Genomic DNA, 26,437 nt, shown 5'->3' on the forward strand with positions numbered 1-26,437 from the left:
TATGCCGCCACACATCAAGTAAATCAAGTTTCACACATTCCGACAAAAGGAGGGACGCGAAGGGCGCAGGGGACCTAGGGGGGCCCGCAGATCTGTCAAGGGCCGGGTTCAGCACTAGATTAAAATCCCCTCCCCACAGCATTCTAGAGCCCACAAACTGCCTGCAGCTGTCCGCAAGCGAAGAGTAAAACTCCGGGGAGTCGTAGTTGGGGCCATACACATTCACCAGCAGGAGATCATGATCTTTTCCAACACAACGTGCAACCACAAACCTCCCCTCCGGGTCCCCTGCCACGCGGGTCAGCGTCAGTCGGGATTTGGGATTGGCCCATGTGAGCACCCCCCTAGCATGCGTTGTGAACCCCGCAGCGACACAAGCGGGGCCAAGGCCCCTCACCTGCAACATAGGGCTGGAAGGCGGCAAATGTGTCTCCTGTAATAAAGCAAGGTCAATGTGATGGCGTTGCAAATAGGCCAGGACCTTTCTGAGTTTGCGGAAGTCGTTGAGCCCCCTCACGTTCCAGGACAGCAATCGCAAAGAGCTCGGAGAGCTCTCCGCACTCAGTGAGTCAGCATTAGACATAGCAGATTAGAAAGTAGAATGTCGCAGGCAGTGTGACAGACACAGTGCAGTAGTCGGCAAAAACAAACCCCCCACCCGGCAAACCCCGAACCTCAAACAGCATGACAGCAATAATGCACGAACAGACAAAGAAACGCCTCCCTCCCGCCCACAGCCGACCATCCCCAACCCGGTCAGACAGGAATCATCACCACCCAACATCCCCCCGTACTCAACTATGAACTTTACAGAACCCCAAATAGCTCCCGAGGGAGCCAGAAGCCAAAAGCGCAGGGGCAGAGGGATCTAGCCAGCAAACGGCTCAGCTGGGAAACCAGAACTAGTAACCTCTCGCGTGCTCCCGTCCCGCCCCCCGCCCAAAAGTAATGAGCCCTGCCAGCTCTAGTCTTTTCAGTTCCTCAATACCAGTCTCTCATGCAGAGGGGCTTACCCCCGATCCCCCTCGGCAAGTGGAGCAGCCCCCCACCCAATCCACGGTGTTACCCAACCAGTCCAGAAGTAAACAGGTAGATCTCACCCAAAAGACATATCTCGGTGGGTCCACACCGGCTGTGTGTAAGTCTTTGCGCCGTCCAGTGCCAACAGGTCAGCAGCGTCCCTCACGCGCTTGGCTACTCCTGGTCACTCAAGTGGGAGGAGGCGTCTAGGTCCTCTCGCCTACTTCCCTGATTGTTGCGGTTGTCCTTCTCCCATTCCTTTAAGGATTTCTTAAGATCCGCTGGGTCGGTAAAAAAATGTGAGTGACCTTGCCTGTTGATGCGAAGCCTCGCAGGGTACAGCATGGCGTAGTCGAGCCCCAGGTCCTTCAGCTGTTTCTTGTAGGGGGCAAAGCGCTTCCTTTCCTCTTGCACTCTCGCCGTGAAGTCCGGGAATAGGGAGATGCTCATGCCTTCGAACTGTAGTTTCCCCTTTTCCCTGGCTAGCCGCAGTGCCAAGTCTCTGTCCCGATAATTAAGCAGCTTTGCTACGATCGGCCGCGGTGGGAGGCCAGGTTGTGGTTTCGGCCCCAGAGTGCGGTGGGCCCGTTCAACAATAAACATAGGGGAGAAGACATCTTCCCCTAACAGGGCCCGTAGGAGTTTCTCCACGAACAGCTCCATTTTACCGGTGCTAGTGGATTCCGCTACGCCCGTAATGCGTAGGTTGGAGCGCCTCGAGCGTGCCTCCAAATCTTCTGTCTTATCTTGGATAACCTGGAGCAGCCGACTAAACTGTCTGCGGTCCTTATCCCACTCCGTTTGAGCCTCTTCCGCCTCTGTGAGCCGTCTCTCTGCCATGTCCAGCCGCTCCGCATGTTTATTTATTTATTTATTTATTTTTTTTTTTTTTATTTTTTTTTTTTTTTTTTTATTTAAAACATTTATAAAGCGCAACGTGCACCATACGGTTTCTTGGCGCTAGTGGAGAGTTCGGCAACTGAGGCAAAATGAAACCTGTCGTGGAAAAGAGGGGAAATTACACGGAAAAGGCCTGTTTAAAGAGAAAAGTTTTTAGATCTTTACGAAAGGAAAGATAATGAGTGGCGGAGCGGAGGTGATCAGGGAGGGAGTTCCAGAACGTGGGGGCAAGGGTAGAGAAGTTAGTTCCACCCCACTTTTTCCGTTTGAAACGTGGGATTAGGAGGAGGGATTTGGAAGAAGAGCGAAGCTCTCTGGAAGGGACATACTCATTTATTAGCGAGGAAATGAAGGTGGGGGCAGTGCCCTGGCGGGCCTGGAAGACCATGCAGCCGGTCTTGAACAGGGAACGTTCCTTGACAGGCAGCCAGTGAAGCTCCCTGAGGAGAGGTGTAGAATGATGATAACGTGGGAGACCATAGACCAACCGGGCCGCCTGGTTCTGGACCATCTGGAGTCTCCGCAGGCTGTATGCTGGAATGCCGTGGTAAAGGGCATTGGCATAATCCAGCCGCGATATCACCAGTGCGGCCATGATCAACTTGAGTGCTTGTGGGGAAAAGAAACGGGAAACAGTGCGAATGGTTCGGAGAGTGAGGAAACAGGAAGAAACTACAGTACTGATTTGAGAATGAAGGGTGAGCTGGTTGTTCATTTTAACCCCCAGTGTTTTAACTGTGGTTGAGGGAATGGGGGAGGGACCAAGAGAAGAGGGCCAGAAGAGGGAGTTCCAGGGACTGGACGAACCACCGGTGAGAACCAACTCGGTTTTGTCCGGGTTCAATTTAAGGTGGTTGTGGTTCATCCAGTCCCTGATGAAGGTCATGGTAGACTGAAAATTGGAGACAGAAAGAGAAGAGGAGGACAGGTCAAAGATGAGCTGGAGGTCGTCAGCGTAATTAAACACGGTGACCTCCAGCTGCTGAAGCGCGAAAATAAGAGGAGAAATATAAAGATTGAATAATAAAGGAGAAAGAGAGGAACCCTGGGGAACACCACAAGTGACAGGAAGTGGAGTGGTCGTAAATTCTCCTAGCCGGACCGCCTGAGTGCGGTCCCTCAGGAAGGAGGAAAGCCAAATCAGGGCTGAACCCTCAATTCCAGCCGCCCTGACACGGGACAATAAGATGGTGTGGTCAACCGTGTCAAAGGCGGCGGAGAGATCGAGGAGTACCAGCGCCTGATAATTGTTATTGTCCATACCCTTCCTGAGGTTATCCAAGACCGAAACCACAACTGATTCGGTCGAGTGCCTAGGGCGAAAGCCAGCCTGGCGGGGGGCCAGTACCCCATTAGCCTCTACGTGGGCGCTGAAAACCGCGGTGGCATGGCGTTCCAGCACCTTGCCCAAATAGGGCAGCAGGGAAATGGGGCGGTAATTGGCTGAGATGGAAGGGTCAGCGCCAGGCTTTTTTAAAAAGGGCACTATAGTGGCTGATTTGAGTGCCGGGGTCACTACTCCCTGTGCAAGGGAGTTGTTGAGGAAAGTAATGGGGGATTCAGGACAAGAGGAATAGATATGTTGCAGAATTCGAGCCGGACAGATGTCTGCCGGAGAACCCGACTTTACTTTGGGGAGTATCTCCCGGAATCTAGCCTCAGTAAGGGGAGGGATAGAGGTGAGATAACAACGAACAGCGGGAGGGGAGGGATCCACGAAGGCAGATGAAGGGGGGGGGATATTAGCCTTGATGGTGGCGATCTTCTCTAAGAAGTAAATGTTGAGTTGGTCGCATAGTGTCTGGGAAGGAGGGATTTGAGGTGTTTGTCCACCCTCTCGGACATGCGGTCCATCCGGTACGTCAGCGCGTCGATTTTGGTGCTAATCTCTGTCATGCTGACTTGCAGACCTTTCTCCATCGTCCCCAGCATGTCCCGTATTTCAGAACATAGGGAGGTCTCGGACGTCATAGGGCGTAGAGGGGAAGTTTGTGTTGTCCCCTCGGCCCCTTTCGCCTTCCTCTGGTCGAATGATAGCTTGGGCTGCGACTTGTCTCCTTTCACCATGGTGGCTCTAGTGGACATGTATCTGACAGGGACAGACGTGTGGAAACCACCACTCGGGATTTGTGATCCGGGTCAGCAGTGGGCGCAGGATCGTGGGTCTCCCCCGGTTAGGGTGATTCGTCGCGGGACCAGCGCCCAAGATGGCGGCTCCCTGCACCAGAATGTCGATTCAAACGTTCCGCGGAACGTGGCGCTGGGCAGTACCCCGTATTGTCTGGTCGCCCAGAGGGTGGGCAAAGTGCCTCAGTGCTTGGGATCAGGGCGCTCACCGCTACTTCGAAATCCTTCCTCCCTGTGGTGCTAGATGCTGGGAGTCGGCGGACAGTGCCTCTCGCCGTCAACTTAGCGATTCTCCTTAGGGCCTCCCCACAGGCAATGTGGGCTCCGTGCACCCTCTGGCAGCCTCCTCCGCTCGTCGCCTCCGGACAGGGGACTGTCCTCTTCGCAGCGTCTCAGCGCCGGGCGCGAGCGCAACCGCCGACCAGGAGTCTCTGTGGGTGGTCGGGTCCGCCTCGGGCACGCACGCCGCACGCACTGCGACGCAACCCGGGCTGCTCTCTAGGCTAGGCTGGGGATCGCGGCCTGGGTCTTCGGCGCTCCGTGTACTGCGGCACAAAGTCGCACCGCGTCCGTTCTCCGCCGGACAAAGGGGCCGCCGTCCCACCGAGGGGTCGCCTGAGAGTCCCCAACAGGTTTCAGTGCCGGCAGGGTCGATTTAGGATTATTTGCAGGAGTTTGGCGGGATATCGGCAGGGAGCTCCGCGCTCGCGCGTCTTACATGGACGCCGGCTAGCTCCGCCCCCTCGCTTGACCTGCATGTTACCGGTCGACGTCAGCTAAGTGTACCTAGCACCCTTGGTGCATCGTATTGTTATACAGTGGGCTAACTATATGACTCTGACACTTGTACTTTTTCTCCTCTGAATAGTGCAGAGCACCCTCCCATTGTCTCTCCATATGTCCCCCTGCTGCTAGTGCAGCTGTTTGTCGGCATTGGGAGAAGGGAGGTACATGTGACCCACCAGCGATTCCCCCTCATATGGGTGATCCCCCACAAGACTCTCTTCCAAGTTGGTCTTGTTTGACCTGGAATGACCAGTTTGAGTATTTTTGGGCTCATGGTGGGAAATGTAATTTCAGCACAATTGAGGTGCTGTTATGGTTTGAGTGGTAGGAGGGAGGAAGGGGGTTTGTTTCAATGTCCATTAACTATTTTGCTGCAGCATGATAGACCTATGGTGTTACATTGCTTACTACACACCGGGCACAGGGGGTACACTGCCATCTGTCCCACACCAATGGGGCCTATGGCTGACTTGACCGCTCACCTTAGCTAACAAATTAGCACTTGTAATGTGCGAGGGTTGGGGGACCAACAGAAGTGCCGCCAGCTACTAGCGTACTTAGATCAGCATCACATACATATTGCACTCCTTCAAGAAACACATAATAATCCATTACACTCTTGGCGTCTAAACTGCGGCCACATCACCAAGACAAAGCACTGCCGTGAAACCTACAACAGATCCTCATACCTTTATATGCGGATGGCATTACCCTCTATGTAAGAGATCCGCAGGATAACTTAAACCCACTCTTTTGAGAATTTATAGTCTTTGGGAAACTAAACCCACTCTTTTGATAATTTATAATCTTTGGGAAACTATCTGGAGTTCATATAAATTGGGGGAAGTCGCAAATATTTCTCCTAACACTTGCAGCCTCTCAATTTCCCCTGGACTTCCCATTGGAATGGTGCGACTCTGACCTACGCTATCTCGGGATTGGAGTATCTAGGGATAGGGAAGAGCTGATGCCCCTTAACTATGGTACAGCCATAGATCGCATTACAGATCGTCACTCGATGGATCTCACTGCCGCTGTCCCTGGCAGGGTGCTCTGCATTAAGATGGTGGTTCTTTCACAAATACTATATCTAGTTTTAAATATCCCATATTACCCCAGTCGACGTTTTTCCAGACACTCCAGTCAGAAATGGTAAGTCTGATATGGGGGCGGGGACAACCATGCCTACAATGGAAAGTGTTTAACAACAAGGGGTGGTGATGGACAGAGTTTCTGAATTAAGCAGAATACTCTCACTCAGTCAAGAGATCAGGGCTAGATCCAACACCGTTTTTTAGCTCACTGCACCATCCCAGCTCAGAACCTGGCTATATGCAAATTAGTCTGTTCCTGTCCCAGTGCATGATGGGAACACGGCAAACCAAACTACCAAGCCAATTCTTACACTGGGAAGGAAACAAGCTTCCGGGGACCGGTTTCTGGCATTTCAGCCGTCGTCGGCCCGGCTTGCTTGAATCCTGATGGTGCAATGAGCAAGGGACTCACATCTGGGCCAGGGACAGACTGATTTGCATATAGCCAGGTTCTGAGCTGGGATGATGCAGTGTGATAAATAATGGTGATGGATCAAGCCCTGATCTTTGGACTGGGTAAGAGTGGTCTGCTTAATTCAGACATTCTGTTCATCACCACCCCCTTTTCTGAATCGTTTTTGGCCACTATAAGTGTGGCAGGGTATACTCAGACATGAGTCCCTTTCTCACTGCACCATCGGGATTCAAGCAAGCCGGGCCGAAGAAGGCTGAAATGCCAGAAACCGGTCCCCGGTAGCTTGTCTCCTTTCTGGTGAAGAATTGGCTTGGTAGTTTAGTCTGCCCTGTTCCCATGATGGACTGGGCCAGGGACAGACTGATTTGCATATAGCCAGGTTCTGAGCTGGGATGGTGCAGTGAGCTAAAAAACGGTGTTGGATCTAGCCCTGATCTCTTGACTGGGTGAGAGTATTCTGCTTAATTCAGAAACTCTGTCCATCACCACCCCTTGTTGTTAAATATTTTGTCCACCCTAAGCGTGGAAGGGTATACTCAGATGTGAGTCCCTTGCTCATTGCACCATCAGGATTCAAGCAAGCCGGGCCGAAGAAGGCTGAAATGCCAGAAACCGGTCCCCGGTAGCTTGTCTCCTTTCTGGTGAAGAATTGGCTTGGTAGTTTAGTCTGCCCTGTTCCCATGATGCACTGGGCCAGGGACAGACTGATTTGCATATAGCCAGGTTCTGAGCTGGGATGGTGCAGTGAGATAAATAATGGTGATGGATCAAGCCCTGATCTTTGGACTGGGTAAGAGTGGTCTGCTTAATTCAGACATTCTGTTCATCACCACCCCCTTTTCTGAATCGTACAATGGAAAGTGTTCACACAGCCATATGCCCAAGGAGTCTTTGATGTTCCGGATTACGAGTTCTATTATACATGCGTGCAGGCCCACTATTCTTCGTTATGGTTCCAACCCCCTCGGTATATGCCACAGATAGCAGCGGAGCAATGGTCAGCAGACCCCATCTCTTTGGATGGCATGTTGCCGCCCCCCCCCCCTCCAGACGACACTGCACCTACACATGTACAGTAGACGCCTGCCACCGTTTTCTGTCTCTCTTTCAATGCCCAATGTTATACTCGCTGCTCCTCCCACTCTCTTTTTATCCATGCATGCCACTGCTACTCGAAACAGGGTTCCTCAGACTCTGTGAGCGCACCAAAATTACCACATGTGGAGATCGCTATCAAAATGGGAAATGGCGATCCTCTGAGCACCTCTTTCATGGGCTGAAACCCTCCTCGCTGGATAAATTTCTTTGTCCGGCTCCATCAAGGCATACGATCTATTACCCCAGAGTTCCCTCAGGAACCCCCTACCCGGGCTCCCTTACAAATGATGCTACGTAATTCATCGCCGGGACACCTGGTCTCTACGCTTTACCACACAGTACGCACTCAACAGAGGTAATCTCCCAGCTCTTCCAGTGCAAATTGGAATCTGGAACTAGGATATGAAATAACGGCGACCAATGGACATACTGCTGCTTTCAAACAGAACAAATATCCGCCAGTGGTAGACTACGCGTTACACACTATAAATTCCTGCAATACCTATATTATACCCCTGTCAAAATGTTCCACTTTAAATTTAAAAATACAGATAGCTGTGAGATGTGGCAGTCCAGGGCCTGATTTCCTACATCTGTCCTGGGATTGCCCACGAGTGAGTGAATACTGGACTCAGGTTTTCGATGCCCTAGAACAGATGACACATTACTTTAGAGCGCACACCTTTGATAGCATTGTTGGGATACACTAAACTTATTCCCAAGTCATGTCGCAAATATCTCGCCGTTGTATTGCTGCTAGCTAAGCGTAGAGTGGCTTGCAGGTGGGGTTGGGGACAAGCGCCGAAGTTCAAAGGAATGGCTTAATTTAACATATTGCCAAGAACAATTGACTCGGTATGCCGAAACGCTGCCCCATGCCTCGAGGCCAAGAAATATGTGGAGCCCTCTGCAAGGTTACCTTCTCGCACACTCGCCAAGAACAATTGACTCGGTATGCCGAAACGCTGCCCCATGCCTCGAGGCCAAGAAATATGTGGAGCCCTCTGCAAGGTTACCTTCTCGCACACTCAACAGAATCCCAGTCTGACATGCCGGAGGCAGTCATGCAATGAAGGTCCTCACATTTCTGAGAAGTAGAATATGCTGGATATTCATGCCGCATTTACCACTTCATAGGTGTTTTGTTATGAGTCTAACGTGGTGTGCGCTATGTCCTACATTCCTTTAGTGATGATGCGAAGACTCTGGTGTGCTATCGAAGTTCCTTGTATGTTTCTGTAACTAGCCTAGTGAATTGTGTTCTCTACCCAGCAAGTGCCTTAACTAGATATGTAAAGAGCAGTAAGTACGCCTGCATGATGTACCGAATATACATTCCATCTAACCCTATTGCATATTGTGTATTTACCTGTGTAAAATTGACACTGCTTCCATTTCAATCCACCATGTCTGATGAACGCTGCTAAGAATCTATCCCAAGAAAGCTGAATATGTGACTGTGTTCCAGGGACAACTTCAAGAGTGTGTAGCACAATCGTACAGTGTGTTTCCTTATTTTTCAGTGCCTTAAAGTGTTCAGCAATTCGTTCTCTTAACGGTCTGATCGCACTCCCAACATGCATTTTTTGACATATGCAAATGATTACATGAACGACAAATATCATGTCACTATTGACGTTCATAGGTATAACATGATCACCTGTGTTTTTAAAATTAAACTAACACTTTGTCCACTGCCCAATTGCATGTGTTGCACCATCCACACTTTTGAAAACCCTTAATACGAGCACTCAACCAGTTGGTTGGTCTACGAGTTTGTGGGTAACTAGGACTCCTCAGATTCACCTAAGTAAGACCTCTCCTGGAATTGAAACTGAGGGTCACAGTCAGGAATGGAGCAAGACACTTGTCTGATCTGAGTATATGCCAATGTTTATGCAATGCACAGAGGAGCTTATTGGTATCTGGATGGTAATTGGTAACAAACCTAATTTTATCTGTCTTTTTGGATTTGCTCCTATATACAGGCTTCTAGTGTGTTTTCATGCGACAGTCTTCGTGCCCGCTGTGCAGCTTGATCTGTTTGTATACTGTATCCCCTCAATGTGAATCTGTGTCATATCCAAAACAGTTTTTCAAACTCACTATTCTCTGTACAATTTCTCAGTGCTCATACCATTTCCCCATAGGGGATAACATTAATTTGAAATTTAGGATGGCACCGGTTAGTGCGAAGTCTGGCGTTACAGGATATACTCTTTCTCTACATTTTACTGTAAATTCTGTCCTCAGAAATATCAAGGTCTACGTCTAGGAAGACCACATGATCTTTATTGCAGTGAAATGTAAATGTGAGATTATAGTCATTGGAGTTAAGATGTACCAAGAAACTCTAGTTCTTGTATAGACCCTGTCCATATTAGTAGGCAGTCTATATACCTTCCCCAATGAATGTGGCCAATCGAATGTGAGCCTTGTGGGCCCCCAATCTGCTCAGCCTCAAACCATCCCATGAAGAGATTGGCAAAAGACGGAGCGAGCCTCAAACTTATTGCTGTCCCAAGTAGCTGTCTATACCAATTGCCATAAACAAAAACTCATTGTTTTCAAGAATCAATTTTTGTCTTGGTAAGTATCATTTCTGTATGGTCAAGATGGTCAATTGGTCTCTTGTTTAAAAGGGATCTTAATGCTTTCAATCCCAGATCATGGGGGATGTTGGTGTACATCCATAGTCACTAATATCCCAGGTTCCCATGTTACATCATTAAGTAACGATGGAGTCGTTGCCCATGCACGCGATCTTCGAAAGGAGGAGTCACCTTACCTCATGACTAGAAAATACTTCTTAAAAGGAAAACAACTTTGAAACATCGGGACCCAACACTAGGTGGCAGGAGAATGCATATGTATCTACAGCACACATGCCTCTAACAGAGTTTGTCATTGCAGACATCAGCAGGAAAACGTGTTGAAATGTTTGTTGTAAAAGAACATTACTTAGCTTGAATTACTTACCTGGTCCTGTTTGCAGAGTGCCAGTTGACTGTTACTGTGCCTGATTGCCAATTGCTTTCTAAAAATTTCAGGCTGTGATGCTGCCGCAGGAGATTATCATAATACAGAAATTAACCGTGATGAGGAAGCAGCAGACCTTTTTAAGAATTTAAGTTCAGGGATTACAGTGGATAAGGCCTTGGGTAACACGAAGACTAAAAGAAAAGAAGGACTTAAAGATACAATTTTACGTCTGGAGACGCTCAAAAAAGTAGAATTGGCCAAGTGGTGGGATGCTGCCACGCTTAAATAGTACCTTACACTCAATAGGATCCCATGTGGCCTGAGGTCACAGATAATACCAACTTCCGATGACCTTGAACCTGATTTATTGATTAAGCCATCAATTAAATACTAGCATGACATACAGGAGTGCAGTTATAAATGCACTTCATTTTGTGCATACTAAAGTGTTAGGCACCTTCCTATTGTGCACTCCCTTCTCCTACACTTCACCATTAATGATCACACCAGAACTCCTTCAATGTATTCCCATTAATTGCTTTAAAACCTGGTGCCACATAAAAATGTCGGACTTGTTTCTCAATTGTAAACAGTCTCTGCCTTTGTCATGCCTACTGTCGTCCCCTTGTTAACTACAATACATGATTTTAACAATTGCTCTCCCAACGCCTACAAAGGAACCTCCCACTCCTTTGGGATTATTCCAGTAGGCCTCCAAGTTAACCTTGCTAGGTGCCAACTTTCTTACATGTTTATTTGCATTATACTTACTGGAATATTGTGAATAATGTTTTGATATCTGTGAGTAATTTCACTTTGTATTTTCCCTTCAGCTATCAACTGTACTGCATGGGTCTAGAAACCCACTATATCTCAGTGAAATACAAATTCTCACTTAACCCATTTACTAGTTCTGAATGCCTTTCATCTTCACATTTGAATCCTTTTCCTTCCTGTGAGAAGTTAGCCTGGCATATGATGTCCACTAGCTCTAGTGGGCACCTTGCACCAGTCTAATCGACCCTTATTGATGGTGGTTGTAAAGTCAACCTTATAGAAAGCTATCCTAGTGGTAGCATGAACCAGCAGTCTTCAGGCTTAGACTTCAGTAGGCGAGTTAATCAAGTTGTTTTACCATATATAATCCCTCGAATAACAAATGAAAGGACACAACGTATATATCAAATATATATGTATGTAATCTAAACACAGCCTTTGCACTCTTTAAGAGGTCAGAGGTAAAAATAAAATATAAGTCACACAGTTAATGTACGATAAGTTGCACAGTATACGTTCTGCCCTAGGGGCCTCACAAACCATATAGTAAGAAAGTGGTATAAGTACCACGTGAGAGTTAGAAAGCAGTCCTAGGGCCTGTAGAATCGCTGGGGCTACACTAAACAACCAAAGGTTAGGAAGTAGGAGGCCCACGGGAGACCCGTGCAGTGTCTAAACACAGGCGCGGGTTCCCATTGACTTTCTATGGAGATCGTCAAGATACAAAGTTACAGATTAAGGACACTTCCGGATGGAACCCTTTTAAACTAGGCCACTTCAAGAGTCAAGACCCAAGGGAGCACCGGAGTACTCTTGTTACCTCACCCAGGGAAGCCGGGTGCATAGGTGTCTTTTCGTGTCGGGTTTCGTTGTCATTTTCTATGGAGAGCTGCAAAGAAGTGCTGCAGGCGACCAGAGGAAAAGTGTCCGGGTGGATCGGTGATGTGAAGAACCTGAAAGCAGAGGGGACAGTCTAGGTCACTAGCCAATGACCAGGAAGGTACCAGGCGATGTCGGGTGCTTTAAGGTGAAGGTGAGTGTTTCTTTTCAGCCACGCGGTCCAGGAGGCATAGACGATGGCCAGGCACTGTATTGGAGCAGTCCCACGATGGATCTAGATGACTGTGGTGTCGGTATCCGGATTGGATCAAACCAGCCTTGGCAACCACAACCCATGCAGGATGTCCAGATTGGCTCTGTTGCAGATCACCTAGGTCTGTGGCACTTCTACTTTTCAGGGAAGCTGGAGCAAGCCTGGAGCAATCAGGAAAGCAAAGTAAATTCAAGATGGCGTCTTCAGGGGGCTCACTAGCCAACGGGCAAGGAACCGGGAAAACGCGTGGAGCTCAAATGCAAAGGCGGGCCCACAGGACACTCGCGGAGTGTGGGGGTCTGGGCTTCGGTGCAAATGGTGCTCGGGGCTGGGGCTTCTCGTACCCCAATGCACACCTTACTGAGGCTTCAGGAAAGGAGTGCAGGTACAAAATGCAGGATGTCCAAGATGTCCGGTCCCACGTCTCTCGTGTCTGCCACGGGTCTCATCTTTGCTGTGGATGTGGATCGGGGTCAGAGAAGTCTGGAAGTCCAGTTCTTGAGTCGCAGAGTCTTTGGGCTCCGACGGGAGCCTTGAAACTGCAGACCGGCAAAGTTGCTGTTGGTGCGTGTTTGCACAGGGTGGTCACTCCTTGATCACAAGGGAGATGTCTTCCGTCTTCCAGTCAGAATGGAATGTCTAAGGTCCAAGATATGTCTTTCAAAGATTCGTCCAGAATCATCTAAATGCCAAGGGACACAACTCCTATACTTATACTAAGGATGGGGGCTGGATTACCTGCTTAGGTCCCTCCTATGGGTGGACCTGAGAAGGGGGTGGTTACACCCCTTTCCCTTTGTCCAGTTTCGCGCCAGAGCTGGGGCTGGAGTGCCCCAGCAACTGGTTTGAACCGGGCTATGCATGGAGCACCTTGTGTGCCCCAGGCAGTGTCTAGATGCATTCACTGAATGCAGCCCTCCCTGCCCCAATACACAAAGTCCCTGTCTGGGGAGGTGCTGGCACCTCCCTGGAAAGAAAACCTATTTTCAAGGCCTCCCCTGCTGGAGTTTCGTCCAGCAGCAGGAGGTCAGACTCGTGTCTGTGGCAGCAGCATCCATTTTGTGATGCTGAGACTCTGTTAAACTTTAACCGGGTAAAGCAGTAAGCTACATGTCTTTTCCTCTAGAAGGGTGGAATGCTTCTCCCGGTGCCAGAATTGACGGGGGGTAGTAATCCAAAGTGTTTGACACCTTCCACGACATGTTTTGATAAAGCCAAACCAAAGTTAGCATAAACCGCGAGGATTATAATGCACTTAAGAGTATATGGTATGGCTATATCATAGAACAGCTATAAGGAGATGGTTCCGAAAGTTGCAGAGGGGCTTAGTTCATGCTATGGCACCCTCTCACATAAAACCAAGCACTCTGCCTCCAGGATTGTCGAGGCCTACCATAGCAGTGGCTTATAGGTGTGTATGTCTATATGTAAAGGCAGATATAGCTATACTATATCTAAGTAAGAGGTCATTTCACCACCTTACCCAGGCTGTGTGAATAGACCTGTGGTGTCAGTTTGGAAGACAAACCAGGGGTGTCACAATACATGCTGCAGCCCCTGGTAGGCCTAGGGTGCACCTATGCCCTATGGTTCACTATACAGGGGCTCACAATGGTGACCCAGTAACCAATCTGGTATGTACCTAAAGTACATGGTATCAATTTAGAGAGAGAACAGCTGGGCTGTGTCTGATTAGCAGGCCCACAGCCACATATAAGTCGAAAAACCAGAGAATCACAGCAAAAAGTGGGGGTGATCATAGGAAGCAGACCCTACTCTCCTACACTTCCTTTGTGCTTACACACACACACTTCCTCCTCTAAATGCACAAGCGCCTATCATACACTATTTTTAAGTACATTTAGGGCCGGATTCTGATGCGGTTAGGAAAGCATTCCCACAGTTCGGAAGACCTCCTAAAGGCATTTGCTCCTTCCAAATCGGATCGGGAGCGTGTCTTCCCAACCGAGGGTCCAATTATGATGCGGTTAGCAACAAATGCTGCCATTAAAGTCAATGGGAGTCCAACCAAATTGTATCGGGAAGCATGCAGATGCATCCTACTCTCTCGATCCGAGTGGGTCGGAAACCATTCCCAAACCGATTTGGTCGGGAAGCTTCCCAACCAGCATCAGACTCTGGCCCTCAGTAGTACTGGTTATGTACTACAAATTGCTATTCACAAACATATATTGGGAGATCTCCATCTTTTTTTAGGGCTCGCCTGCTATGCGCACAGCTGGAAGCTCTATGGGGGCTTATCCAGTGTTTAACCACCACTGGCGATTCCACTGGCGATTCCTTTGAGTGCATGTGCTTTTTAGGTCATTGCGCAAGCGCAAGCCCTAAAAAGCGCGTGCACAATGCCACCAGCCATCTGCCTGCCTGCCTCGCATTACCACATCAAAGGCAGCCGTCCCAGGTCATTTGTCACCTCCTAATTATTCACTGCCTGCCGGCCGTATTTTCAGTTTCGTCTCCTAATCTTCCCGCCCCTTGCTGCAACAACTGTTTATGCTCTGCTTGAAAAGAAACATGGAATGCATGCTGTATCCAGGACCACGAATTCCATGCTTCTTAAGAGGGCTTTTCGGAGTTTTGGTTTAAGTACTGAGTGCACTGTGTAGTAGCTAGCTAAGGCGCAGTTATGTTGCCATGTGCTGTTGCCGTGCCCAGACAACATTCATATATATTTTCTTTCCTTTCTGCACACATTGTTGCGATTTATTTTGCCCTGCTACTTATCATTTTCTAAGCAGACCTTTAAAATTAGTCATTCCTTAAAATATAGTGTAGCTTCAGTATTAATTAAACACCGACAGGTTTAACAAAACCTTCTCCCAATGCAGATGTTAACAAACAAACCTCTCTCATTTACGGTTCGTACTCTTTTCTTTTCTGTGATTTAGTTTTCCTTCCAGAATAACGTCCTACATATTTTTCTGCATGTATCTGTTGGACCAGTAGCAAGCACTTGTCATAATTTATCTAGCATCGTTAAAGGATAGATTTTTTTTGTTTTGAGAGTTGTAATTTCCGTTAAGGCTCCCACCACACAGCTTCACCTACACAGCTCCACCAAGGCACCCACCACACAGCTCCACCGAGGCACCCACCACACAGCTCCACTGATGCACCCACCACACAGCTCTACTGACACAGCTCCACCGATGCACCCACCACCCAACTCCACCTACAGAGCTCCACCGATGCACCCACCACACAGCTCCACCGATGCACCCACCACACAGCTCCACCGAGGCACCCACCACACAGCTCCACCGAGGCACCCACCACACAGCTCCACAGATGCACCCACCACACAGCTCCACCGATGCACCCACCACACAGCTCCACCGATGCACCCACCTCACAGCTCCACCGATGCACCCCCCACACACCTCCACCGATGCACCCACCACACACCTCCACCGATGCACCCACCACACATGCCCCCACTACACATGCCCCCACCACACAGCTCCACAGATGCCCCACCACACAGCTCCACTGATGCACCCACCACACAGCTCCACCGATGCACCCACCACACAGCTCCACCGATGCACACAGCTCCACCGATGCACCCACCACACAGCTCCACCTATACAGCTCCACCGATGCACCCACCACACAGCTCCACCGACACAGCTCCACCGATGCACCCACCACACAGCTCCACCGACACAGCTCCACCGATGCACCCCCCACACACCTCCACCGATGCACCCACCACACACCTCCACCGATGCACCCACCACACATGCCCCCACTACACATGCCCCCACCACACAGCTCCACAGATGCCCCACCACACAGCTCCACCGATGCACCCACCACACAGCTCCACCGATGCACACAGCTCCACCGATGCACCCACCACACAGCTCCACCTATACAGCTCCACCGATGCACCCACCACACAGCTCCACCGACACAGCTCCACCGATGCACCCACCACACAGCTCCACCGATGCACCCACCTCCACAGATGCACCCACCACCCAGCTCCACAGATGCACCCACCACCAAGCTCCACAGATGCACCCACCACCCAGCTCCATCGATGCTCCAACTAAGCTCCACCAATGCACCCACCACACAGCTCCACCAATGCATCCACTAAGCTTCACCGATGCACCCACCACACAGCTCCACCGATGCACCCACCACACAGCTCCACCGATGCACCCACCACACAGCTCCACCGATGCACCCACCACACAGCTCCACCGATGCACCCACCACACAGCTCCACCGATGCATCCACCACACAGCTCCACCGATGCACCCACCACACAGCTCCACCGATGCACCCACCACACAGCTCCACCGATGCACCCACCACCCAACTCCACCGATGCACCCACCACACAGCTCCACCGACACAGCTCCACCGACGCACCCACCACACAGCTCCACCTACACAACTCCACCGATGCACCCACCACACAGCTCCACCGATGCACCCACCACACAGCTCGACCGAGGCACCCACCACACAGCTCTACCGAGGCACCCACTACACAGCTCTACCGAGGCACCCACTACACAGCTCCACCGATGCACCCACCACACAGCTCCACCGATGCACCCACCACACAGCTCCACCGATGCACCCTCCACACAGCTCCACCTACACAGCTCCACCGATGCACCCACCACACAGCTCCACCGATGCACCCACCATACAGCTCCAACTACACAGCTCCACCGATGCACCCACTACACAGCTCCACCAGTGCACCCACCACACAGCTCCACCTACACAGCTCCAGCGATGCACCCACCACACAGCTCCACCTACACAGCTCCACCGATGCACCCACCACACAGCTCCAACTACACAGCTCCACCGATGCACCCACCACACAGCTCCACCGGTGCACCCACCACACAGCTCCACCGATGCACCCTCCACCCAACTCCACAGATGCACCCACCACACACCTCCACTGACACAGCTCCAGCGATGCACCAATCACACAGCTCCAGCGATGCAGCCACCACACAGCTCCACCGACACAGCTCCACTGATGCACCCACCACACAGCTCCGCCGATGCACCCACCACACAGCTCCACCTACACATCTCCACCGATGCACCCTCCACCCAACTCCACCGATGCACCCACCACACAGCTCCACCGACACAGCTCCACCGATGCACCCACCACACAGCTCCACCTACACAGCTCCACCGATGCACCCACCACACAGCTCCACCGACACAGCTCCGCCGAGGCACCCACCACACAGCTCCGCCGAGGCACCCACCACACAGCTCCGCCGAGGCACCCACCACACAGCTCCGCCGATGCACCCACCTCCCAGCTCCGCTGATGCACCCACCACACAGGTCCACCGATGCACCCACCACCCAGCCCCACAGATGCACCCACCACCCAGCTCCATCGATGCTCCAACTAAGCTCCACCAATGCACCCACCACACAGCTCCACCAATGCATCCACTAAGCTTCACCGATGCACCCACCACACAGCTCCACCGATGCATCCACCACACAGCTCCACCGATGCATCCACCACCCAGCTCCACCGATGCACCCACCACCCAGCTCCACCGATGCACCCACCACCCAGCTCCACCGATGCACCCACCACCCAGCTCCACCGATGCACCCACCACCCAGCTCCACCGATGCACCCACCACCCAGCTCCACCGATGCACCCACCACCCAGCTCCACCGATGCACCCACCACACAGATCCACCGATGCATCCACCACACAGCTCCACCGATGCACCCACCACCCAACTCCACCGATGCACCCACCACACAGCTCCACCGATGCACCCACCACACAGCTCCACCGATGCACCCATTACACAGCTCCACCGATGCACCCACCACACAGCTCCACCTACACAGCTCAACCGATGCACCCACCACACAGCTCCACTGATGCACCCACCATACAGCTCCAACTACACAGCTCCACCGATGCACCCACTACACAGCTCCACCGGTGCACCCACCACACAGCTCCACCTACACAGCTCCTGCGATGCACCCACCACACAGCTCCACCTACACAGCTCCACTGATGCACCCACCACACAGCTCCACTGATGCACCCACCACACAGCTCCACCGATGCACCCACCATACAGCTCCAACTACACAGCTCCACCGATGCACCCACTACACAGCTCCACCGGTGCACCCACCACACAGCCCCACCTACACAGCTCCAGCGATGCACCCACCACACAGCTCCACCACCCAACTCCACCGATGCACCCACCACACAGCTCCACCGATGCACCCACCACACAGCTCCACCGATGCATCCACCACACAGCTCCACCGATGCATCCACCACACAGCTCCACCGATGCATCCACCACACAGCTCCACCGATGCACCCACCACCCAACTCCACCGATGCACCCACCACACAGCTCCACCGACACAGCTCCACCGACGCACCCACCACACAGCTCCACTGATGCAACCACCACACAGCTCCACTGATGCAACCACCACACAGCTCCACTGATGCAACCACCACACAGCTCCACTGATGCAACCACCACACAGCTCCACTGATGCAACCACCACACAGCTCCACTGATGCAACCACCACACAGCTCCACCGAGGCACCCACCACACAGCTCCACCGAGGCACCCACCACACAGCTCCACCGAGGCACCCACCACACAGCTCCACCGAGGCACCCACCACACAGCTCCACCGATGCACCCACCACACAGCTCCACCGATGCACCCTCCACCGATGCACCCACCACACAGCTCCACCGATGCACCCACCATACAGCTCCAACTACACAGCTCCACCGATGCACCCACTACACAGCTCCACCGGTGCACCCACCACACAGCTCCACCTACACAGCTCCAGCGATGCACCCACCACACAGCTCCACCTACACAGCTCCACCGATGCACCCACCACACAGCTCCACTGATGCACCCACCACACAGCTCCACTGATGCACCCACCACACAGCTCCACCGACACAGCTCCACCGATACACCCACCACACAGCTCCACCTACACAGCTCCAGCGATGCACCCATCACACAGCTCCAGCGATGCAGCCACCACACAGCTCCACCGACACAGCTCCAGCGATGCACCCATCACACAGCTCCAGCGATGCAGCCACCACACAGCTCCACCGACACAGCTCCACCGATGCACCCACCACACGGCTCTGCCGAGGCACCCACCACACAGCTCTGCCGAGGCACCCACCACACAGCTCTGCCGAGGCACCCACCACACAGCTCTGCCGAGGCACCCACCACACAGCTCTGCCGAGGCACCCACCACACAGCTCTGCCGATGCTCTAACTAAGCTCCACCAATGCACCCACCACACCGCTCCGCCGTGGCACCCACCACACAGCTCCGCCGTGGCAGCCACCATACAGCTCCACCGATGCTCCAACTAAACTCCACCTAAACTCCACCAATGCACCCACCAAACAGCTACACCGATGCACACACCACTCAGCGCAACCACAGCATCACTGGTTCAAATATGTTCTTTCAATTTTTCAAGCTTTCACGCTTTATTACAAATCACAAAAAGATGTTAATATTTCACTTCTGTTCTTGGATTTTCGTCACAATAAAAAACACTGAACATAATCTTCACAAATGTTATTTACAAAAGTTTAAGCTATTGCCATTACAAATTAAATAAATAATTAAGTATTAATTATTTAAAAAAATTAAAAGCCATTGTTATTTGTAATATCAATACATCTAAGTCACGTAAATACAAAACATGTTGCATTGCAAATGCTATAGGTGTCACATTTGCGAAAGTTATAACTATTGGCATTGTAAATGATAAAGCTATTAATTTAGCTATTTTTAAAAAAACACATAAATAAAAATAATTCATTTATAACACCAATAGCTCAAACTTTCCTAATGCGAGCCCTATTGCATTTCCAATGCTTGTCTGCAAATATATCCACCCCGATTGCAGAGATCTCCACACAGTTTATGATTTAGTTGTAAAGTGGGAGGGTAGGGGGAGTGACTTGAAAATTGGGAGTATTGACTACAAAAAGGGAAGAGTTTAACCTCTTCGATGCTCATGACGGCTCCCGGCTGTCATGATTCACGGTGGGCGTGTGCGGATGATGGCTGGGAGCCGTCATGACCACACCCGCGATTGGAATGTTCAGCACTGCGGCGGAATTCACGCCGCAGTGATGAGGTTAAGCAAAGACTAAGCTTAGCCTACTGCTATACACAAATTGCCCCTTCTAAAAGTACTCAAGCCAAAAAAGCCTCAAACAGACGTAAATGTTCTCCATTTCTTACAGAATATGTATTCTAAACTGTTTTAATAAATTTAACTAAACCAGTTATTTGCATTTGTATTAAAAATCCAAAGTAAATCGGTGCATAACGAAATTTCTATTGCACAGTAAATAAACATTTGTCTGTAGATTAGATTTTTTTTAAATCCTTAAAAATAATTCTAGATTAAATATATTAAAATTATTTAATATACTGTTAGTAGTGCTTTAACATTTTTTTTGTTCTAGGTTTAAAATAATTTTACTTTAATACAATATTTTTATCCCTCCCTAATTTTAATAAACTTATTTATGTTCCCTATACTGTGCCACCAGATCGGGTGTCTTACTTTGGTAGAAACCACAGTCCATGTTTCAAGTTATTAGTAGAAACTTTACACTTGGAAATGTGGCTCCACCACCTGGTTTCTGCAGGTAGAGGCATACAAGTTTACACTTTAGAATAACATTACAACTTTTGGCTAATTACCATTTCAGAGTGTGAAGTTATTCCAAAGTCTTAGAATAACTAAATGTATAAATCAAATCAAATCAATTAAGCTTTATTCGATTTAAAAAATATAAATCATAAAAGCATACAGATTATTAAAAACAATCACAATAATTACATCTCGATACAAATAATTATTTACACAGTTAAAAAGAAAGTTTTTTACAAAGTTTAACATCAAATTAGTTAGGGGCTTCCCCTGTCTAAATTAATGTATTCGGGGGAAGTAAAAATGGTTTGAAGTCGGCATTTTATAACCATATTGTACGTATACATTTCTGACCCTCTGATGGTTACTCTCTACTATTGGTCTTGGCGGGGTGTGATAACACGCCCTAGGGTAAAAGTCATGTAATTGCCATGTAGATATTTGGCCATCTCCCAGTTGGGGCTGCCAGGATTGTAGATAGGGGACTACATTTTCATTTCTAAATCTTACCAGGACAAGGTCCCCTTTAATGTCCTTAGGGAGCGGTCCCAACCAACCCACCCTTCTTACACTTACTATCGTGCCGTCAATATTAGGTGGCAAGGGTCTATTTTTCGTTAGCCAAAAGCTGACTTTATTTCTTAAGTCATGCTGTCTCTCCGGTATTCCTTTCTTAAGTTCTGGGACGCCCGAGAGAACACATACAAAAGGGGCGGCTATAGGGGGTAAATTTATATGGTCACTTCTGCCGGAGTTGATACCTTTGCAGTCGGCTATGACAGTGTGAGGAATTGAGGCTAGTGTTGACCTTACTTTGGGGCTGAGCCTCTGAGTTGTAGTAGTTATAACGGATCGGCTATCTGCATTTTGATTTTTCCGATTTGCCCTATGTTCAGCCATTGTTTTATTCCCACAATTATTGCTTTGAGTAGCCAATTTGTGTGCCATAGTGGCAGGTAGGATGGGTTCCTGACTGGATTCTGCCACGTTCTTTATTAGTGATATGCTGGGACTAATTTTCGTCTCAATCTCACTGAGCTTTTCTCCCAGACTATTTATCCTTGCTATCAGTGGGGATATAATAGAAGTAACAAGCCGTTCTATGAGGTCCAATAAAATTGCCTGGGAAGTAGGAGCAGGAGAATCTAAACTATTATGTCTCTTAGCCGCTGACGGGATAGGTGTAGTCGTTGCTAGGGAGCTTGGACACAGTTTTCGTTGTTTGGCTTCATCCCCGAAGCGTGTAGTCTCGTGTCGCTTCCTTTTGGCGGGTGGGATATGAAGAGGCTCAGCATGATTACTGTTAACTTTTACAGACGGAGATGGAGAAAGAGCATCTGATGTGTTACAGTCTATCATTAATGGCGTGGTGGACTGGGCATGTGGGGTTACTAAGGGGCTGACCAAGGCGTGGAGTGTCTCGGTTACATAGTCTGCAGCGACATACTGGGTCTTACAAAGGGCGTTCAGTTCGTCAAGCAAGGTGGACCCGTATACTACATCAGCCGTCTGTGTTGCGGGGAGATTGCAAAACACGTCGTCTGTGGGCAAGCGTTGCTCTAATCTGTCTAATTCATGGGTGATAGTTGAGGTTACCCTTTCTAGATAACAATCCATGGGCCCAGTGACCTCGCTCCTCTGCATAACACAGCTCTTAGAAGACAGCTTGGGTGACATGTTGGTAGTCGATCCGCAGGACAGTCTTTAAAAGCAATACAACAAATAAATAACGAGGGATTTAAACTGACCAAGTGACACCTTTTACCTTAGTCAAAAACAAAGGGGACAGGCCCGGTCCGGTCTCCTCTGGCCTCTGAGGGCCACAGAGGGCCCGCCCTTTGCCCGGGCTTAGCCCGGCGCTCCCGCGCTGCGTGGCCAAGAGCTTGTAATATAGGTAGTAAATGGCGTCCGGGAGGCGGGGCAGTCAGGGGGCGCAGACCAGATGACAAAGGTCAAGCAGGGACTCCTGGGAATGCGAGTCCCTGCAGCGCTCCACCCCTGATTCCCTCTCACCTCTCTCTTCCCAAGCACTGCAGCAGTTCAACAAAGCGATGGCCCCGGGCGGCGTTACACACCGCACAGATGTGGCGAAGTGGCTCCTGTCCAGGATACTGGAGGTGCAGCGTCCCAGGTGCGGTTCCCCACGGGTAGGCTCAGGTGTCCGAAATACAGAGTTCCTAAATGTATAGATTTACCTTTGTGAATAGGCCTCATTATTTGGTGATTTACCATGGTCAATTGCCCATCATTCGTGCACCCATTACCCTCCTTCAGCTAAACACCACTAGTAGACTGAGTGAACCTTCACAACCATACCGGAGGTCTTCCTTTTTTTTCTCCTTATGCCTAACTGCATCCTTGATCTTGTCTTCTTGGCACCAGGGATCTCCCCTCTTATTTTCTATGAGCCCTTCTATTAGCTGCTTCATGAAGTAAGCAATATTCACAGCTCCAGTCCTGCATTAACCATACCCATTTCTGAAGGGTGTTTTTTATTTTGGTTTAAATAAAAATCGTGTGGCACCTTAGTTGATACTGCACCATCTGATCCAGAATGGCCCCATAATTTGCAATTCTTAGCTAGTAGGTGAAGGCCGGCCATACTCATCTAGTGCCTGAAAGGTCCGTAGATGGTGTGTGTGTGAAGTGTCTCTCAAGCACTTCACTTAGGGCCATGTGTATCAACACATTTCCCCATAGACACAGAATAGGCAAAACCCTTTGATACATCTGGCCCTTAGTCTTTTTTGGTGATTGCTTTAAAAAGAAATCCCATTTACCTCCTTCTCTACTTAAGTAACTTAAGATCACAAAATAACCTATGCCCATCGCACCCCCAAACTTTGAGCAAAGTGGCTGGTTTATTTGTTGCACTACGTCTATGGTCATCTGTTGCCAGTATATGAAGCATTTCAAGCCATTGACTGGATATCTCCAAGCTTCTAAAGCACAGGTGGGAGATCCATGCTGATACAAGTGGACACAAACCAACTGCAGAAAATAACCCTCGCCACTTTCGGTGTTGTAACAGACCTCAATTCTTTAGACATTCTTAAAATTACTTCAAAGAGGTTCCTGCCCAGTAGCCCAAATTACCACAGCTGATGAAACACAAACCCCATCAGTCACCAATGTTCTTTATAGATGAACCCATAAAAAATGCAGTTTTTCCTAGCATGCCTTGCAGTGTCCATGTTCAGTTCCTGAGTAGCATACAATGCTTGATCGCCACTTGATGTTCTGGCTCGAGTTCACAACACCCGACCGCTCAAGTGCAGCACATGCATCAAAGTTTGGCAGATAGGAAACATTATTTAAGACCCAGGAGGGTGACAGCCAAAATAGCTGTAACAATATTTTATTCAAGATGGAATTTGCACGTCATTCGACTTGTGAACCGGTTAAGGTTCTCTTGCAGTGTAGTGGCAGGAGTGTGAAGGACTATCCAATCCACGTCAGTGTCGACTTTGAAAAAACAAGTCACCAAATGAAGTAAGATCATCCACCTGCAAGGGTAGATGAAAGGATCTTTTCTTCCGGCATGCGACCAGTGCAGCCTTATGTGAGGTAAATGGATAACCTTAATATTACTATGTTAAAGTGCAGATAATTCACCCATGAGCCAATTGGAAATAATTGAAAGCATGTAGGCCTTTAAAAAAGATACATTCTGGAGTTTTAATTACAGGTAAGTTTTAATTGTGCTTCACTTAACCATGTCTCATTTGCCTTCGTTGCTCATTCTGTGCTTTCCTTGAGTCTTTGTCTCTTTCTTTACAGACGGAACCTCTAAAAGTGCTCATGGAGAAGTACAAGCAAGCTAAGGGGCTGCAAGGGCGCAAGGTCTCCTTTCTCTTTGAAGGGCAGAAACTGACTGCCAGGTCCACCCCTGAGCAGCTGGGAATGGAACCTGACGATGTAATCGAGCTGTGGATCTAACATGGATACTCTGTTGTGGACTAGGGTGACTGGACCGGGCCCTCGTGTGGTGAACAATGTTCTGCGTTTCCAAGGCTGTTCTTCTCAGCTATGAGGCTGGTTCTTGAAGTGATTTACTATTTGTGCAACCCCGGGCAGGAAGGGCTCTTGGCAAACTCTTGTGTGATCCTACCTCACTGATGGGCACTTCAATCCAGTGTGATGGAGCCAGATTCCAACTACTGCAGAGTTTTAACCACTTGGTGCCCGTGCTTGAGGAGGGGGGCAACAGGTGTCATTTTAGTCACATCAATTCTAACAATGTAATGTACACAGTCGCCAGTTGACACTCTGTCACTTTAACAGATGTTGAACCTGAAACATCTAATTCATTTGCATAATCCTCTGGAGTGCACAAAATCAAATGCTTTGGCCCCATCATAGTGTAATGTGTGGTTTGTTTCCAGTGATGCCTTGTTGTAGTGTTTTGAGGCCCAGCCTACAGTTAAAGAACTGGTAACATGCCAGATTACCTTAAAAAATTCGACTCCACTGGCTAGCAGGCCAGCATAAATGTCCAAGTGTTGATCAATTTCAGTGTTGAACTTTCACCATCAAATGATGCCAAACATGAAGCATGCTTCAACGAGAAGTACGCATTGACTCCTGATGTGACATGAAACAAGTGTAAAGTCAGCACCATGCTTCAAGCTTTGAGTGGATGAGATTTATTTTCTTCTGCAGTTGAATTGGCTGTTTCCCAAAATTAAACTCTGGTGCCTATGTCCGTTCTATTGAGGGCTGCTTTGCTTAACTCCGGTCTGTGACCAGTTTACTTCTCAGATATACAGATGCGGTCTGTTAAGGTGACCCTGAAGTCTTAAATACTGATTGGTTGAGCTGGCCTTTTTATAAATAAGCATTTGCACCAATTTTGTTTGGTAAGAAAGTGACTACAACTTTTTTGTTGTCAAAATAATTCATGTTTGCAGAATTTCCCTTTTTGTAATAAATAAATAAATTAAATATTTTTTCTTAAGGATCTGCCTAGACTCAGTTGCAGGTGATATGCAACAATGTTATGGAAAGCGTATACTTCCACCAGTAGTGTTTTTAAAACCGCTTGTTCCTACATGCCAGAAAATGAAAGTGCACAGCTTCTGGTAAAATATTTGTTAATGTTTATCCAGTGGATAACTCTGAAATCTAGTACCTCGCTTTGGTAACAAAAGACATATTTCGGTCGTGTATCAATATTTTGCTGGGGGGGGGTGATGTGTCTGACATTCTAATCTATTACAATCTAATCTAATAGGCTTGCGGTAAAGAAGGGTGAAAAGCAATTTCCACTCATCATATCAAGAGTCCTGTCTGGGTTAGGGAGGGAATTTCTATCTACCGCGGGCCCTTGCCATATTGTTGGGATTCAAGAACACATCTTTGTCTATTTTTCCCTTCAACAAAGCCACACCCTCTAC

At 49.2% G+C, this 26,437-nt stretch overlaps 1 protein-coding gene across 3 annotated transcripts in view; it reads left to right on the forward strand.

The window, feature by feature from the left end:
• NFATC2IP (nuclear factor of activated T cells 2 interacting protein) overlaps positions 1-25,998 on the forward strand; it is a 637,099-nt gene extending 611,101 nt beyond the window's left edge. For 2 of the 3 annotated variants that reach the window (XM_086932401.1, XM_086932402.1), the window contains exon 9: positions 24,822-25,998. In XM_086932401.1, coding sequence (XP_086788527.1) covers positions 24,822-24,980 — 159 coding nt within the window. In that variant the 3' untranslated portion in view covers positions 24,981-25,998. The remainder of the gene's footprint in view (positions 1-24,821) is intronic. The other variant, XM_086932403.1, reaches the window with a different exon arrangement.
• Positions 25,999-26,437: the final 439 nt, after the last annotated feature.

The sequence above is a fragment of the Lissotriton vulgaris genome, chromosome 7 (genome assembly GCF_964263255.1).
Source record: "Lissotriton vulgaris chromosome 7, aLisVul1.2, whole genome shotgun sequence".
In the NCBI taxonomy this organism is placed as follows: Eukaryota; Metazoa; Chordata; class Amphibia; order Caudata; family Salamandridae; genus Lissotriton; species Lissotriton vulgaris.